Here is an 18,623-nt window from a genome sequence, read left to right on the forward strand (position 1 = left end):
TGCATGAGGGTTTTTAAAAGCTTTTTAAAATGCGGCAATGTCTCAGCTGATCTGATACTGAGGGCGACTTTGTTCCAGAGTATCGAAGCTGCAGCACAGTAAAAGCATGAACCCCCCTTCGTCTTAAGCATGGAGAGTGGGACTTTGAACCACATTTGGTTTTCATGTCTGAGGGGGTCTCAGGTCAGCACAAGGATTTAAAAAATCTGAAATGTAAAGCAGAACCAGACCATGTAGGGATTTAAAGTAATTAATAGAAAATTACATTAAATTCTGAAACAAATAGGGAGCCATTATAGTTCAGCCAGCAATGGACAGGTGCAAAACCTGGTTTGCATGTCAAACACAAGCGTTCGTGTTAAACCCACAAGCCAGAATGACTCCCCTCACTCTGCCCACTCATTTCCTGAGTGTGTTCATCAAACCGAAAGATTCCTGGCAGCCTCCTCAGTCAGTGCAGACCTGAATGAGGTACCAGCCCGTGCCAGGAGCCAGCAGCGGCAACCCCTCAAAATCTGCTAGAGCCGGACCTTTCTGCCCGAGTCAATGGAATGCAATAATTGTCTTCAATCAAAGCAGCTAAAAGCCCATGGAGTGTGGCAAGACCAGGACTTTCACGAGGGTGGGAGTCAATGCCAAGGAGTGAAAGCTCACGTTGGGCACGGGGGGTGAGTACATCCAAGGAGAGCTCAATTAAACAAACAGCATGGTATACTGAAAGTTGGACTTTGTAAAACTGAAAAAAAAAAAAAATGCTGCTGCTGCAACTTACTGCAGTATTCTCAACCGTGCATTCGCTGTCTGCCTGAATTTTTTCCCCATCCCTGCATACCTGAATGACGTCTATGCATGAGTCCAGGTAGATGGAGCCTTTGGTTTCTTTGCAGTTCTTCTCGTCCTTGTAGGAGTTGAGGATGTAGGAGCCGTCGGGGAGCTGGGACAAGTAGAAGTACCTCCTTTTGAAAACCTGTAAGTCAGAGCAATGGAGAGCAGGTCATGGAGATTCCTATCTTAGCAGCTTGTAATAACTCATTACAGAAAAATGCAGTATGAAATGTGGCTTCTAAATGCATCTTTTATTGCCTAAATTTATGTTTCTCTGCTAATGGGATTTACATTCCTGACTGAAGATCTTTGTTTTTACAATAGATATTATTTTATCTATTGATCTTTCAGTAGCTCTTTTATCATTTGTGTTTATGTGTCTTTCCTTGTTTTATATTACAAAAGTGTTTTTACTGCATTAACTGTTGGTTTTATGGTACTTTCTGTTCTGATCGACCGATAAAGCCCATTCACACCGCTGCCAAGTGCTGGAGTAGAGGCGTACTGTCACACTTTACAGATGTAAATACTGATGTGAGCGCAGCTGCGGACACTGGTGTAAACATTATAATATACAGTGTGACGGGATGCAGTAACACAGGCGATGAGAGAGAGTATGGTTTTAATGGTGCGCGAGCCCTGGCGGAAGGGCGGAAGTTGCCATGTCGACCAAGTGCTGCCTACATGTTGTTGCTGTGGCTGTTTCATTTGTTGCTGCTCAAATGTACGAATCCAAGGCAGGAGGCCTGCTGGTGACTCACCCTCATGGAGACAGACAGACTGCTGTTGATGTTGGCTTTCTGTAGCCAGCCCTGCTTCATGATGCCTCCCCTCTGGGAGCACAGCGATGATGAGTCCTGATAGACACAAACGCAAATACCGGAAATCAATCAAGACAGACTAGACTACCTCAGGTTAGTGCTTCTTACATAAACATCACAGCACTCACTGTACTTGTAGACAATGTACAGTCTCGGAAAGCTTAATGTTATTGAGATCGTTTACAGTTTTTAGTGCCATGAATCATTGTTCATTTTTTTTCTGATAAGTTGCTGGTTTGGAGAAATATTCCCTGATGACAGTTGCAGTATATTAACATATCACACACTCACCGAATTCAATTCATCACGACAATTTCACCGTAACGCCGCCTCAGCCCTGTCAGTGCAGCCTCACTATCTTTTAACTACCACTGGACTGTTCATCAGCACCACACAAAACATAAACATTCATCCCAAGGGGACTGGTCTCTTAGTGAGCACTCTCACATGCACGCACAGACACACACACACACACACACACACACACACACACACACACACACACACACACACACACACACTCCCACCCTCGGGAGTAATGCGACCGCCCACTTGGAGGAGTTCTCGGCACGGGGAGGCCCAAGAGCATGACACACATATCATGACATTGAGTGAAAATGGTCGAGGTGTGCAGAGGCGTGTGTATATGCGTGTCCGCAGAATCGAGATGAGCCGAATCACATCGAGGGGGCATTTTGTCCTCTGCGTGTCACACTTCAGTCTCTCTGTCTCCAGCCTCCTCCTGTAATCTAATTGGCTGTCGGTTCTCCTCCCGCAGCTCGCTCACCCCTTTCCCTCCTTCAGGCACGACGCGGCGGACAGTGGACGACCACCATGCACACACACACACACACACACATCACCACGCCCTGACTCATATGTATTCAGCATTGACACCTAATGCCTGATGTCCCTGACTGGGTTATTATCGATTTATTGTTACAGGCCGGCAAAGGGGATAAAAAGGGATTATGTAAGGACCATAGAAAAGCTAACCCTTTTACTGGCAGACACTTCCCTATCATGTGTGTATGTGCTACTAGACCAGCCGCCTCAGACAGAGAGGATCGTGCAACAGCAGCCGTTTAGAGCATAATAGAGCCATCTCACTGCACTCCCCAGCACAGCAGCATTTATGTTCCCTTCAATTACACCCTTTCTCTGTCTAAGTTGATCCGCATCCGGCCTGAGATTAGGGGGAGGAGGATCGATGAGGGCTATTTATAGGATGTTATAAGGCTTCCGGTTCCACTGCCCTGCGCTCAGTCTCTCTGGGGGTCACACTGCTAGGCGGACCAAAGGACCGTCAGCCCATAAGTGACTGGGACTCCTCCCACCACGATTTCCAGTTCAGTGCAGGTCCGCGCTTGGCAGGGCTGCTCTCTCTGCTTATATTTTCAGGATATTCAGCCATGTTCTGAATGAGCCAATTTTTGTCTTATCTCCGTGATTCAAAGCGATTAGAGGGATCATCGCAATATCCGAGAAGGGCTTATAGCACATTACCGAAAGCCACAAAGGGCTAACAGCAGACGACTCATCCTCCCTGCAGTGATCAACGTCTGCGATCTAGCAACGCTCGGGCCCCTGTACTCACCTCGTCTTTGGTGTCTTCATCGATCTCAAACACGTGAGCTGGCAGCTTGTCTGTCTTCAGGCCTTTGCTTTGAAAAGACAGTCAGAGAGGGTCAATAGTTGATAAATCAGCCCCCTCCCTGCTGTACTTTCCCTGAAATGACGGATCTCTCTTTAACACCTGGCTTCTTTATGTCCTTACTTTTGATGAAGCATGCAACAAATTACTGCCTGATTTACATGTGTCTTTCACTGTATGTATGTCCCGTGTTGCTCAATAAATCTCACCCGTGTCTGTAATTGTGATTTTTGTCCTGTGGAATTTTGAGGGGTATTTGGGGACTGTTGTTCTATATAAATCTCTTTCACTCTAACTTATGGTTCAAGTGCAGGTTGCAGAGACAAAAATAATTTCCTTAGGAAGCTTTATTCAGCATTGAAATATGAGGTCCAAACATCTGGGCTGCACCTGTTGTGTCGTTGAGGAACATTTGGCTGAATCTCTGCAGCTATTTCAATTTGTATGCCGCATTTTCCTTTACCCTGCTGAAGCCTCAGAGCTGCATCGATATACAAGAAGAGTGATTTGTTGCACGTCGTCATCAACCAGACCCCTGTGAGCAGAGTAAATCCTCTGTACATGTTACATATTTGGCAGTAAAGAACTCCGATGTTGTTTTGCAAAACCCTCTGACCCCTAACCTCTAAATTTTCCACATGTCCAAACTGCATTTCTAATTTATTTGCATGAGCCCCCCCCCACTTATCTTCCTTACCTTGGCAACATGCGGAAGTCACCAGAGTAAGCCTCATATTTGTAGTTGATTACATGCCAGTCGGTGTTGTACATCTTGATGCACTGCCAAACAAGTAGACACAGAAAGCTGGATTAGGAGCAGCATTCAAATATAACAACCATGCCACGCCAGAAAGTGACTTAGCCAGGCCCACACTTCTTTCCTCCGACTGTGACTCATGCCTGGTTCCCTATTTTAGGGAGAAAATTCGAGCTCGATATCATTCATTTATGAACTCAAAAAAGGCTGCAAAGCAGCAGAAGGAATCGTTACCCCTGCCGTGGCTCCTATTTGTTACTACTCAAGATGGTTTTCATTGTACATACTATTTGATTCAGTGTGAAACTGCAAGCAGAATTCCCATATTAAGTCAAATGAATGGGTCTTTGTTCAAATGATGCTGAGTAAGCCATGGTCTGTTTTAACAATTCCTGTGACCGTTGATTTAGACCCTGGCAGAGCAGCAGAGTGTATCCACATCATGCCAGGAGAGTCTGTTTTTTGTTGTTAAAAAAATAATTCGTCAGTATTGCAAGTGTTTACAACTGGCCTGTGCATTCTGTGTTTCTTTATGAGCTTCAAGTGGCCATCTTAGGCTGAATGTTATGAAGGCCGTTGTGAAGTCATCAAGAAATCCTCTTTTAATGTTGAATTTTAAGTTTGACTCACTGCAGTTAATGTCTGATTTTTATTGAGCAGATTCTAATTGATAATAGGAAGTTTGAGTCATATTATTGAGAAGCTTTAAGGTCAGCCATGAATACCTCAGCTTCAGCTCTTTCACTACAAAAGAAAGCACTAGATGTTATTGATACAAATGTGCAGTTTGACATAAAGTGGGGCCAAAAACTGTACACGTGGGACTACTGTGTTAGTGTACCTCTTTTGCAAACAGACTCCTGGCCTCCCGCTCAGCATTCTGGGGCACCGAGGGAACAACAGTCCTCCTCTGCCGGGAGATCTGGGACTCCTGTAGGCACACACACACACACACACACACACACACACACACACACACACACACACACACACACACACACACACACACACACACACGCACGCCGACACGCACGCACGCACACACACACACATAGTGTGAAACTCACACGAGCCGAAAACAGTCATCATGGTTAGATAGCAGGAAACCAAAAACAACAGGCAAAGAGAAAGTGAGTGAGAGAGGCAGAGGGACAGAGCCTGGGAGAAAACAGAATGCAGCGATTCAAAGAAACAGACGAGTGTCAACAGATCCTCTCAGGACGGGGAAAAAAAACTAGACACGGAACGAGATGTGTTTCTAAACAAAACCACATGTGTCTGAAGCAGCGCCAGTAAATACGGAACAGAGGTAACTGGCTGGATTGTATTTGACTGGTCCGGCCCCCTTGGACCGACCCGTAAAAAACTGAGCCTGACGTCTTGGGGATGAACAGTGATTAATGACCGGAAAACTTTCTTTAGTAAGTGATATTTTACAGCTCTCTGTTCCTGCTTGACTCAGACAGTTTTACAAGAAAAAGGCTGCTGATTTGGCTGTCTACTGAGAAGGTCTCAGCACAGGTGTCCTGAGTATGAAATTTGGAAGGGAACTCAAATTACAGGCGTCGGAGTGAATTCCAGTGGTGGAGGAGACATGTGCACAAATGTCTCACAGTCCAAATAAGCAGCACATCTGTATGACAAGTTTACAAACGGAAATCAGACAGTTCTGCTGTTTTATATACATAATGTTGATTGTTATGTGAATACTTTAAAGGATATATTCAGTTAATTAAATCATGAGTTTTATTTTTTGTTATTATCCATCTCTTGTGATAACATTGTACTCACCAAGGTAATTGCTGGGATCTGGGACAGTGCAAGAAAAAAACGCATTTGTGACATCAAGCGGGTTGTAAACCAGCTGATAGTTTAGCCACATTCTCTAAACCACTGTATCTGGGGGTAAAACCGAAATCGAGGGCACCGTAAATGCCATTTGTCATCAGACTGCTTCTGTTCCTGTGTTTAGTAATGTCACCGCATCCCCAGATGTTAATTTGGTGACTACAATGTAATAATAAATGATCAAAATAATAGACAAATCAACCTTTCAGTAGATCAAAGTTGTCGGAAATTGGAATTGTTCTTTAAGGCCTCGGGGCTGCTCTTGCACTATACAGCAGAGGTCCATCTGCCATCTTTGGCTGTGCTGATGTCTCATCGTTATTATTATTCCCTTATTGCAGATATACTGGTATCAGCAAATGTGTTAACAGTAACAAGAAAATATACTGTAGTTCAGAAATGCCAAAGACATGAGGTCACTTAGAAACACTGTCTCCATTTCATAGTTTTAACACAGGACAAGCGCTGAAAAGTTCATTTTTATGCCGTAAAACGGTGTGTATTTTATCTGTTTATGTAAAAAGAATAATATTGGCTGATATATCAATATATGACATTGTAACCCTCGGTATCGGCCGCAGAATTCCTGCATTGGTCGGGTCCTTTATTTAGCGTGAAAATGTACTGAACGGCAAAAGCAACTATAATGACAAATTTACCATCTCAGCCAGCCAAATACAGCCTAATTTGATAGTTCTGAATAATGAGTGATAACCTTTGAAACGTAGCGTCTGAGGAAGCACGATTTACTGTTAAAAAGCAGAAAACTGCCTCAAGACTTCATGTTGATGACGGAAGGGAGCCTGGGTTAGAGCCGGTCCCAGAGGACACAGTGGTGAGGGATGAGGGGACTCACCGAGACATCGTCGACAGGGCAGAGCAGCAGGTCTCTGTGGGGGTCACTGTGGATCTGGGCCTTTCTCTGAAACACCACAGCCTCATAGTCCAGTGGCTCGATAATCTTTGGCTGCTCCTGAGAGGGGAAGACAGGCAAGAATACAAACGCTTGTCGTTTCAAATAAACAAACTAGACCTATTTGATCACATGTTCTCATTATTTTGTCTTGACTGTGGCTCGGGCAAGGTCCACACGCCCCCACTCGTGGAAAGCAGTTAACAAGGGCTCGACCACCGAGAACCTTTCACCACCCGTGTAACAGCAGAGCTACAAGAGATCAAAGAGACAACCGCAAAGGTCAGAGGGCCGTCACGGTACAGGGAAATGGTTGCTCAGAGAATTGTGGGTGGATGAAAGAAAAAAAACAAAAACAGAAGATTGTGAAAGGGAGGCAACTGAGAACAAACATGTAGGCAAAGACAGACAGGGGAGAGAAGGTGAGACAAAACGGTGGGAAAAGAGACTAATTATAATAGTTGACTTGATGGAAAATGTGCAGTGAAATGAAGATCATCGTCTTTACCCAAAGTATATGAAATAATGGAAAAAAACACAACAGACATTTGCCACATGCATGTTAGCTAAATAATGTATCTTCCTCTTTTGAGTTTCATAGAGAAGTGGATGATATGAAATCATCTTCCCCATTATATCACATAAAGGCCTACAGGCCAAAACCCAACCTTCCACAACTAGGTCAAGATGTGATCACAAGTATAAACCTAAACCACTCGGAAAGATTCAGAATTAATTCCAAGAAAGTGCCACTTTAAGCTCAAGCTAAGCAGAGAAGATGGTGATGAATAGCTTAGCCAATAAGCCTTGGCTGAGCAACACCAAGCCGTTTGGACTCAGGCAGAGGAAATCAGACTGTATGGATTTGATCAGCTCCTGTGCCACATTACTGAGCCAGTGCCACCGAGTCTGTAGCCAATACACGCGGGGCAGCCGACGTACGGCTTTGTAGAGGAGTCACTGTGGGGGGAAGGACTCCAAAAACCCAGACTGTGCCCTACAGCTGGGAAAAAGTAAAATCAGTGAGTGATTTTCTACCGTACACTCCGTCATATTTCCACTGAAGTGTCGAGCAGCTGAGATGCAGAGCGGTGTTTTCCTACTGTTGGACTCGGCAGAGTGAGAAAGCCAGTAATAAAGTTATGCAGTAGTTTGGCTGCTGGTTTTTTTTTTTTTTTTTCTGCTGATCTCCCCTCCCAGCACTGGGTATGTTTACATGTGTAGTTATTCTGGATACCAGCTGTTATCTAGGTTGAGGTCTTCTTTTGAGAGATCCAGTTTAACAGTTTGTGCCCAACTGGCCCCCGTAAAAAAATACTGCTTTCCCCTTTTTTTCCGCTTAAGGCTCGGAAAACTTATTTTCTCAACTGGCTTCTTACTAAGAGTGATGGGGTCCAACATGAACACACAATTTTCTGCCAAAGTTTGAACAGTTAGGGGTTATTTCACATGAAGTGCCTCAGACTTTAAATCAAGTTCAGGGGTTATAAGTCACTTTAAAGTTGAGAGAATAAGTTAATTCCATATTGTCTGACAGTATCACATCTATACTTTATATTGTGTATCAGCGAGCTCCAGCTTCACATTAAAGCTAGATGATGTTTCAAACATCATCTAGCATTCAAACATTCTAACAAGCATTCTAACATTCAAACCCAAGACACCATGTTTTCACGGCTGCTTCATTCCATCAAACAGAAATATGCGAGTTGTTGTGTGCATCATTTTTACACGCACTTCCTCAATTTTCAGCCTGACATGTTTGGTATCCTTGGAAACTTTGGGATCTCCCCTGGAACTTGAAAAAAATATATGCTGTGGGTTTGAACGATGTTTGGCTGGAAAGTTTAAGGGGTTAAAATCTCCCCCTTGTTTGTGCACAAGCCACTACGGGAAAGAAAGAACGTTTTCCTTCCATGTTGTCTAACCAGCAATTTGGCCCCTGAAATCCAGTAAGCTGGTTACATGTACATGTTCGCTGCAAATCTTTCCATCAGACCCTGACTTTCTTAGTTGTCCACATAAACCCTGCGTCTCACATTTTTTGGAACCACTAATCTAAATAAAATCTTCCCGACCCTATTAATACTTGTGAAACGCAAAATTTGGTATTCGTCAATATCTCTGTGTCATTTAGCATCACTCTGATCTTTTTAACTACAGGCCCACTACTCATTGGACAACCAGCAGCCTGAGCAGCAGCAAAACACAACACCTCCAAGTCTGCTAAAAGCATTAGATATGGCTGTGCCGCGCCTGCACCCGAAGCTGCAGCTCCGCTTCCTGTCATGTGCAACAAGCTGAACCGCAGAGTCAGAGGCAACTGCTCCGCAGCGCACAGTGGCTCGGCTGCAGCACTGATCATATTACAGAGAAAGAGAGAGCGAGAGAAAGGGAGGGAGGGGAAGCAAGTTGAGAGAGAAGAAAAGACAGATGAGAAAAAGTTCTGCTTTTCTTCGTAGAAGAGGAAAGAAGCTGAAGAATCACAAACAGTTAGCTGTGAAGCCACAGACTCACTGATTGAGAAACACAGAGAAACAGAGAGAGATGCTAAACCACTAAAGGACATGGCCTAACACTTGGGTGTAGCCGTATGATGGATGCAAATCAACGCACTTTCCCATCTTATTTATGACACGCTCTCTCCTGTCAGCTATCAGTCTGGCTGGAGAACACTCAAACGCCAATCACTGAGTACAAAGCACAACTCCCAGTCTGCCGTCGGGGGACTGTGACGAAGGTGGCGACGATGATGGTGTTAGCAGGGGTGCGCTGCCAGACGTCTGCGCCCCCCCTTACAGCTCGGCAGATGTAAGGCACTCACGACTCCAACACGACCAGGTGGATTTTACCACGTTGGCTCTAGGAGCTTACGCCTACACACAATGGATGAGTGCGCAAACACACAATGACATGCAAGTCACATATAGTATGAGGCCGCTCAACTGTCCCACAGCTGACCCTAGTAAGTGCCCTGGTCTGGGTGTATATGAGCAGCACGGACACACGGAGGCTCATTCGTGGGAAGAAAAGGAGCCTTGCAAGCTTCTTTTATCCTTTTATTACTCCCCATCTATTCCCAAAAAAATGTATTAATATATAAATAGAGCCACCTTTTTGCATTAACATGATTTCACATTAGGGGTGTGCTCTTAGGTAAAGGATTTAAACACCAAATATATAGAAAATGATTTAGAATTTAAGTTTCCAAAACGTCTCGATATATAGCTAAAAAATACACTGTTTTTCTGTTAATTAGACAGTTGACTAGCTTAACTTCATTCCTTTTTTATTGTTACTAGCAAATAACCGACTAGAAGTGTGTTGTTGTCCAGTGAAAACGCTGTGTCCCCAAAATGTCAACTTTCCATTACACAAGAAAAAAAAGCCTCACTTGAAGCTTTGTGACGGTGCATTTTAACCCCACCCACCAAACCCCCATATCGCATTTAATCCTTCTGTATATTTAACAACTTCACCAAAAGATGACCAAATATAGAACTGTATGGTTTCACTGGACAGGGATGTGGTAGGCTACACGGCAGAGGGAAATGTCAACCGGATTGAGTGTTTCTACTAACTGCATACTGACGTGCTTGGTTGGGCATAGAATCACATGGAGGCTGATGTTTCCGTGTCCTCTGCACGGCAACAGATTACATTTTTATTTGCATAGCAGAGGTTTACAAACCTTCTCTGTGCTGCCCCCATTTGGAAGCTTAAACCCCTCCCCCCTCAACAAAACCCTTAAATAGATTTCATTTTTATATACTGGTAATAATACAACACCAAGGAAACTAATTATAAGAGGAGCCAAGTTGAAGTTAATGAATTAACATTATCAAGGATACAGTTTAAACACACAAAGGACACAAGCCGTAATTACAGTATCCTCAGAAATAGATAGACAGCTTGATATTTGAAGTAGCCTGACCTGACATGACAGAAGGCACCTATACATCACAGGCTTCACAGAATTTATCTTTTTAGAATCAAGTGCTCCAAGAGATGGGGACTGTATGGTCCCTTCCATTGATCTGGCTGATAAATCCTGCCCACTGGTTCCCCAACATCTTTATGTATAAATAGACAGGCAATCACAGACACAGAAGAGGACCTGACAACGGTTATTCAACAGATTTTTCTATGAACTCAGGGAAAACCAGTAATCAGACACATCAGCTGATGGAAATTCCCATGAGGCAACTTAATATTAATTGGCATAAGGTTGGTTTACATCATTTAGAGAAAAAAAAAAATACATATTATAAAGCTTTATTTGACTTCCTGCTTGGAAACATGTCAAACCTGTTTGTTCCCGAGAAATCTAAAAGCAGACACTGGACGGAACTGACTGACTTGATAGAGATGGAGAAGTCAAGAATGAACACACAAAACACGCAGAGAAAGCATGGTCACAGCATGCCTGAGGGAATCCCCATGTGAGAGGAACGCGGGCCATGCACCCTCCACAAAACAGGGTTTGTTCTCAGTTACCAAGCCAACCGTTGACTCCATAAAATGAGCTGCCAAAACCTGCTACTCTCAAACAGGAAAACAGAAAAAAAAAAAAAAAATCACAACAGAACACAAATAATACACATGACTACAAACAAGAAAACAGACACACACACACACACACACACACACCTTTGTTGTGGAAAATCAGAACCTTATCACAAGATTATTATGCTGGGAAACTCTTGACGTCACTCCTCTCGAGAGGATCATCATAAGACTACAGACTACGGACCTCAGAATCCCAAGGGAACAAGAGTTTATCTCATACAAACTCACCCAGCTTCCACTCTCTAAACAGTCCAAGATGTATGACTGTCGTGATTTCAGGCGGAAGTTGCAGTTTGTCACTGTCACATAGTGAGAAAGTGTCTCAAGTTATCAGGTGGTTTCAGTTGAACCAGAAACACACCAAGATATCAGCAGGCCAGCGGCAATCTGCAGTGACATCTCGGGAAGATTGAAGACAATGTCATGCCTTTGAATAAATGACATGAAAAGGATTTCACACAGACACAAACACACACACACGGGCGTGCATACACAGGCACACAAATGCTGTATCAGCTGGATCCTAAATGCTATTCATCTCAAGCCACTGCGCCTAATCCCTTCTCATTACTGGGGTCCCAGTCCCAAGCCCCCATCAGTCCCCGTCAGCCACCGGCACTGCCATTCATTCGAAAGGAGGAAAAATAAACCATTAAAAAGCTTCTGCTGTGCACACCCGTCATTGCCACATTAATTATGAAGACATGCATCAACTGTCGTCCTTTCTTTTTTTTTTTTTTTTTACACAGTGTGCAGAAATAAAGAGGCACGCGCGCGCGCAAACACACACACGCGCGCGCAAACACACACACACACGCACAGCTCCAAGGCAAGGACAGGGAAGCCATGCTGCAGCTGTCCAACTGGCACTGCTCCTCATCCGCCAGCACACAAAAGGAGCCGCAAAAGACCGAAAAGCCATGTGTTTCCGTGGACAGTCCTATTAACCCCCTGACGCTGGCGATTTCGAGAAACCAAGCCCGCACATCGGAGTTGGATTCACGGCACGTTGTCTGCTTTTAAGGTTACACAGTGTGTGGCACCGACAAATGAGGCTGTGTAATTGTTTCCGTGCGTCCAGAGACGCAGCGGAGCTTCGCGGGAGCTGTTGGGTTGTTGGGACAAACGCAGTGAATGAAAACTGGTGAAAAGAAAAAAAAAAAAAAAGCGGAAATAAGAGAGTCAGATGAATCTGTGGATAAACGAGAAAGAACGGCGTCTAATTAGAGAAAGGCTTAGCCTGGCTAAAGGGCACCGAGGGGAGCGGAGTTAGCAGGCTAACCAGTTAGTTACAGTCTCCCAGTCAGCTAAAATGACCGCCGCCGGTCCACAGACAGCGGGCTCGGCTCACCACAAGGTCCACGGTGCTCCTCACAGCCTCCGACACGCTCTGCCTGACTTCCGCGGCCGTCCCGGGCTTGCTCAGCCTCTTTGTGAATTTCCGCACCTCGGACATAGTGCTGCTCCGGTCAGAGTCCACGGGGAGAATATGGGCATGCCGCGGCACCGGTCGGGAGCGGGAGCGGCAGCGGCAGCGGCGTTGTGTGACAGCCAGATGCGGGGGGTTTGCGTCCGAAGGGGAGCCAGCCAGCGGTTTTCGCGTCGCGAGGCGGGGCTGGTGCTGCTGATGAGAGGAGACCAGAGAGGGTTGGCGAGAGCGAGATGCTTCACTCTTACTCACTTCCGTTTCTCCTTAGTGGAGCGGCGTCATCAAAGATCGTTTATGTACGAAAAAAACATCACAGCGGGCGCTGACCTGACAGTTTCTGTTACAATTTTTTCAAAATAAATGTGTCTCCAAGACTAAAAGCATTAAAAAAATAATAATAATCAATTCGAACGTGTTTTAAAATAGTTTAATACTCAACTGAATTAGGGCAAATGTGCCTCTTTTGGTGTCAATGAATAATGGCCTTATTTCTGTGCAACATTCTTTTTATTGACACGGTTTCATTGCTGTTTAAAAGCTAAATACTGCAGGAATAAAGTAAATCTAACGACTCTGCGGAGAACTTATACTATCATTCCTGTGAGTTGTGATAAAGGTTGATATGCCAGTGACAAAAACCTAAACTTAAACTAAGTAGGGTCACTCCACAACTGCTGTGACATGTGAAGTGTTGGTGAACAGGAGATCGACTCATTAGAGAGCTGGAATTGTTCAATGCTGAACTTGAATTTATCAAACAGCACAACCCAGAATTTAAGAGGGATAATAACAAACATCCTTTACTCTCTCCCAGGTGCTTCGTTCTGTGCAAGTTTTAAATTGTTTAATTGAAAAAAAAAAAGGTTGTATGCTGTATCAAATATTAAATCTCTTTTCTATAGTAAAAGAATAGGCAAACAAAGCAAAGACGCGTGGTATAGCTTCACTATGTCCAGTAAAAGTGGGAAACAGTTCAGTGTAGGACAGGATTATAACATGGAAGTATGTCGATGTCAGTCAAAATTTACAATATACTGCCCCCTGGGGGAAGAGGTTGCAAATTGCAGATATATGGCATTGAACCGTTAAAGTCATTGTTTCCAAGCAATCAAAAAAAAGAAGCCGCAAAGTAGCAGGTTTAATGTGAGGGTTGTACTAGAAAATCATTACATTTCTCATTTTCATAATATTGATGTTGCTGGCTCACATATGCAGCATATACACCAAACGTATAGAATGTGTAGGCCTCGGACATTTTTGTGGTATTGAGCTGCAGCCCGTTTCACAATGGCCATCTTTTGCACTGAACAGATGCTTCACGGCTGCCTCTGCCGACTAGGAGGCAAATTTTAGGGGCAGAGGTACTTTGCACAGTTGTCAGTATGAATGTAGAGATTCTCAGTATAAGAGGATATAGAAAACAAAAGTGATGAGTACTAAACAAGCACTGAACTCTAAATGGGTTTGGGAAGAAACAAAGAAAAGCTGAAATACTGATTACCATGGTGATGCAATGAAGAGGCTTGAGTATTTCAGGAAAATTTAATTTATTGAAGTGAATGAAACAACAGTTTAAAGTTAGGAGCTCTAATGGTAGCCTTCAGTTAACACACTCACTACTGTACATGCTACATGCTACATGTGTCAAGCGTCCAAACGCCAGCATGTCATTGTGAGCAATGACATGCTGCGAACAGGTAATGGCCGGCTGTTGTCCCAGCATCAGACGTGATCTTCACTTGTTATTGTACTGGGTGAACTCCCTCAGAGCCCAGTTTTTCATTTCTATCTCCTGCCGTAATCTGCAGTACTCTTCGGCCAGGGCCTCAAACTCTTTGCCCAAGATCTCAAAGGAGGCCAGTTTTAACTCCACAGACTGCTTCTCCACCTGACAGGCCTTCAGCTCAGACTCCAACTTTTCCCTGAAATTGAGATGTAACAGAAAAAGGTTTTTAGAAAAACTGGCCACGTGATAGCTCCTATAATTACTTTTCTGAGGGCTTTAATAAGGAAAAATCCAAAGAACATGACAAAGACGTGTGAGAAGTAGTATGACTTTCTTCAACTATTAGTTGCCCTTCAGAAGACAGCTATGACCGAAGTGTTCCTGTGGAGAAATATGAATAAAATTGCCATTACGTGACAAAACTTAGAAATAAATCAGATAGACAAAAAGTCTCTTGCCTTATCTTTCTATGAGCAGATATTAAGTCAGCTGTGTATGTGTCCAGCTGGATTTCCACCATCTCAGCCCTTTGAAGGGAAAGAAAAACAAGTATGAGAAACAGAAATGCATGTATGACTTATACATCTTCTTCTTTTGTTATTTGATATCGCCTCGTATCAATAACTTAATGTTCAGTATGATTTACAGTAACAATGAACTGATATTTTGGCACTGCATGCTATAACTGAGATCACCTTTAAAAGAAATATTATAACAAAAAAGACATGACGAGTATTCCCAGTATTTAGCTGATTGAGAAGTTGGCATTTTATGGGGATTTTTCCCATCACGTCACTTAACTCAACTGATAAATTAGTGACAGAATAAAAATATCATGGTTTAAAATGCCAGTGTGTATAGGAAAATACTGAATATTGGGTACTAGTATCAAAACTAATGCATCCCTAACTTACATGGATACTCTTTTGTGCCTACCAGCAACACCATTTTACTTGAGATGTCTGTTCTTCACAATAAACGATATTATAATATTAGAGTTGGATAGTTTAAAATAATGCAAAGTTCCAAGCATCTAATGCTTGCACGCCATAATATAATAAGAATTTGAGTTTATTGATCTAGTAAGTCTTCTGAGTAAGGACAAATAATTGTCTGCAATGTCTAATTTATTTATGTAGGTGAAGTATTGAACTCTGCTTACTTTATCTTCTGTAAGACTAATTCACATTTGCCTTCAAAGTAGTCCAACTTCTTCCTGTCCAAATCTGTCTGGATCTTCAGCCTGTGGTCCAAGATGAAAGACTGGAGAAGCTGAATACACTTTGTCAGCTCCTGGCAAGGGAACAAAAGAACAGAACAATATTGTTGTGACAAAAGTAACAGAACATGAAAATTGTTAAGTATTTTAGTCTGGAAACAATTCCCAGTGATTGGGTTTCTTCAAGTGATGCAAACACCACAGAATGCCCATCATTATATAAAGTACTCTGTATGTGGCAACCTGCAAAAAACAGAAATTTAGGTTAGTTTAAGTTAGGTTCCTCTACTTAACTAAATACATTTATAGGAGGACTTACAGAGAGGTAGAGTTGAGTCTGTCTCAGCAGGAGGACTGTGTTTTCCCTGCAGGTCTCCTTCAGACTCTCTGCTCTTTTCTTCTCTTTGTCCAGCTGGACTGACAGATGGCACAACTTGCTTTTCTTCAGACCCTCACTATCATTCTCTAGAAGAGATTACAAACCAACACCCTGTGCGTGATGCCCATGCAGATCAATCAAGTGATATAAAAAGGTTGTCAAAGTGAGTGATAAGTTAAATTTTACTGGTAACCAGAGATAAATCAGCATTTTGTGACTGTACCCCATTCAGGTTGATAGTAACAGAGGAGGTTCAGACACTTTTTCTTCAGATGTTTCTCCAGCTCTCTGGGTAGACTCTGTTTCATTCTTTGTACATTCTGGTAAAGATAAACATAGCATTGGCATGGGGAAAGCACACATGGCCTGTATTAATAATTCGTATAACAGTGGTTTTATTTGAAATTTGTTTCCCCGAACAATATGTCTACTGTACATCTTTGTGCTGAGAAATCATACCAACTTAATTTTTTATTTAGGCATTACAAATTCAGAAACGACACATTTATACCAAAAGCAAGATTTTTTAACTCTGTCGGTGAATGCACTGTAGTTTTGACTCACCTTCTCTGACGGCATGAGCTCCATCACCTGTTTGGTGTTCAGGCCCAGAACAGAGGGCTGGTCCTGGTTGGTAGTGCTACTGGGATCTAGCTGTCTGACACACTGGGCCACCAGCAGACACTTCTCCATCGTCTCATAGAACTACACACACAAGCAAAGCAAGTGATATATTACAGATGTAATTTTATTACAGATAAGTTTCATCCTAATCAGTAAAACGCTGCTGATATCTGTCTCCTCTTGTCACTTTGGTAAAAATGAACATACAATGTGCAGTTTAACAATATCATAATATATGATAGATTTCTGGGTGCTGAAGTTCAAATGTTTTAAGCAGTTACCTTTAGCTGCAGTTTGGACCTTGGAACGCCAGAGCAAGTTGCGTAGTGTGGCTTTTATGACTACAAATAGGTATGTTTTCGGTTGATCACTTCAGCTGTTTGTGCAATTGTAGACTGTGCATAAGAAAAGTACCATGTTCTGGTCAGGGGGTACAGTGGCATGGTGCTTCCTGACACAGTGGTCCTGGATCATCTCCTGCAGCCCTCGGTGGAGGCTCTCAGAGCGCAGCCAGTGACGCCTCTGGCTCTGCAGCTTCTGTTCAGCCTGGCAAAAAGGCATCCGTAAGCGCTCACAGATACATAAAAACTGACGAACTCAGACCTCTGTAGGAAGGGAAAGATTCCCCCTAGGTGACTGCAATTCTAACTGGTTACCAGTAGAGGTCGGTGAGTCGTAAACTATTCACTGTGTCATTAAATACAATTAACTTCTCCTCATGAAGTGGCAAATCCAGCATATGGCCGTTCGGGTCTAACCACAGTTTAGTTTGAACTGCATCAGGTAATACTGCACTTTGCAAAGCAAGTGCGCGTGTAGGTTATCAAATGTGGGCGGTAGCATCGCTGAGGGCTTCGTGCCCTTGTGAGCGTAGTGCTGTCGATACCTTGTCCAGCTCTGTCTTCAGCGACACAGTGAGTCCGGTTTGGTCCACATGTTGAGCCAGGGTGGCCAGGAGCTTACAGAACTGGGGGTTCCTGGTCAGATCCTCCTCCGTCATGTCACACAGAGGGAAGGAGGCGAGAACTGGGTGGGAGTGTAGTAAATACAGTAAGCGCCATACGTGTATTTTGCCAGCGTAAGTCTTTGCAGCAGTTAACGCAGTAAACTTGTTTTCTTACCCTGTTGACGCAAGCTGTCGCCCTTCCCAAGCGACGACACGAGTGTAAACTCGGCACCAGCGGACATCTTTCAGCTCCAATGTCTTCCTTATTAACCCAGCGCAACTTGTCTATTTGTGGATTTCTCGTGGCTTTTCCCCTGCTAGCACAAACACGACACGAAAATGAATTGAGTACTTCCCGAATCAAGTTGCGCGCCTCCGCATGAACCGTGCCTATTGGCTAACTGAAGCCGCGTGACCAACACAATCACAGTGCGACTATGCCAAGTACTGCCTGCCTGCGAGAACTGCATGCCGCTCGCGGGAGCGCGCACTGCGAAAGCGGAAAATGGAATCACTCCTAAGAAAAGTTACTGTTTAATAACAATATAATCTCCATTCCCATTGGTGGTGATACATGATATGTAGTCTGGATTTGCCTCAAATTTAAAAACGAATTAAAGGTTGTCTCTCATAATTTACAAAGACTGTTTTTAATTGTACAGGTTTCGTGACATAACAAAGATGACAGAGGCGAGGGAAGTCCTCATGGCCGGACTGGCAAAAACAACACAGTGCTCCTGCACATAACACTGCCTGACATAAAATGATACAGAATATCATACAAATCCAAATAATATTAAAACCAGCAGAAATCCCTTCAACAAGCCTTATATGTCAACTTAAAACTGAAAACAAGTGACAAGCATTAGAAGTAGACACCAACAATCATTTACTAAAATAACTCCAAATAACT

The 18,623-nt window shown here is 43.5% G+C and overlaps 2 protein-coding genes across 4 annotated transcripts in view; both read right to left on the reverse strand.

Moving 5' to 3' along the window:
• The window catches only part of dock11 (dedicator of cytokinesis 11), a 60,931-nt gene extending 47,967 nt beyond the window's left edge, over positions 1-12,964 (reverse strand). For all 3 annotated transcript variants that reach the window (XM_040140492.1, XM_040140491.1, XM_040140493.1), the window contains exons 1-7: positions 12,739-12,964; positions 6,762-6,878; positions 4,899-4,988; positions 3,998-4,080; positions 3,244-3,310; positions 1,587-1,682; positions 833-967 (exon numbers count right to left, since the gene is read on the reverse strand). In XM_040140492.1, the coding sequence (XP_039996426.1) occupies positions 833-967; positions 1,587-1,682; positions 3,244-3,310; positions 3,998-4,080; positions 4,899-4,988; positions 6,762-6,878; positions 12,739-12,843 (693 nt within the window). In that variant the 5' untranslated portion in view covers positions 12,844-12,964. The remainder of the gene's footprint in view (positions 1-832; positions 968-1,586; positions 1,683-3,243; positions 3,311-3,997; positions 4,081-4,898; positions 4,989-6,761; positions 6,879-12,738) is intronic.
• Positions 12,965-14,348: 1,384 nt separating this feature from the next.
• On the reverse strand, positions 14,349-18,120 carry haus4 (HAUS augmin-like complex, subunit 4). Its single transcript, XM_040141137.1, has 9 exons — positions 17,886-18,120; positions 17,651-17,790; positions 17,179-17,310; positions 16,705-16,845; positions 16,364-16,460; positions 16,081-16,226; positions 15,705-15,835; positions 15,001-15,069; positions 14,349-14,738 (listed from the first exon to the last, which is right to left on the reverse strand). Exons 1-9 carry the CDS (start codon positions 17,950-17,952, stop codon positions 14,552-14,554), a joined length of 1,110 nt encoding a protein of 369 aa, XP_039997071.1. The 5' UTR covers positions 17,953-18,120; the 3' UTR covers positions 14,349-14,551.
• Positions 18,121-18,623: the final 503 nt, after the last annotated feature.

Source organism: Xiphias gladius, chromosome 12 (assembly GCF_016859285.1).
Source record: "Xiphias gladius isolate SHS-SW01 ecotype Sanya breed wild chromosome 12, ASM1685928v1, whole genome shotgun sequence".
Classification (NCBI taxonomy): Eukaryota; Metazoa; Chordata; class Actinopteri; order Istiophoriformes; family Xiphiidae; genus Xiphias; species Xiphias gladius.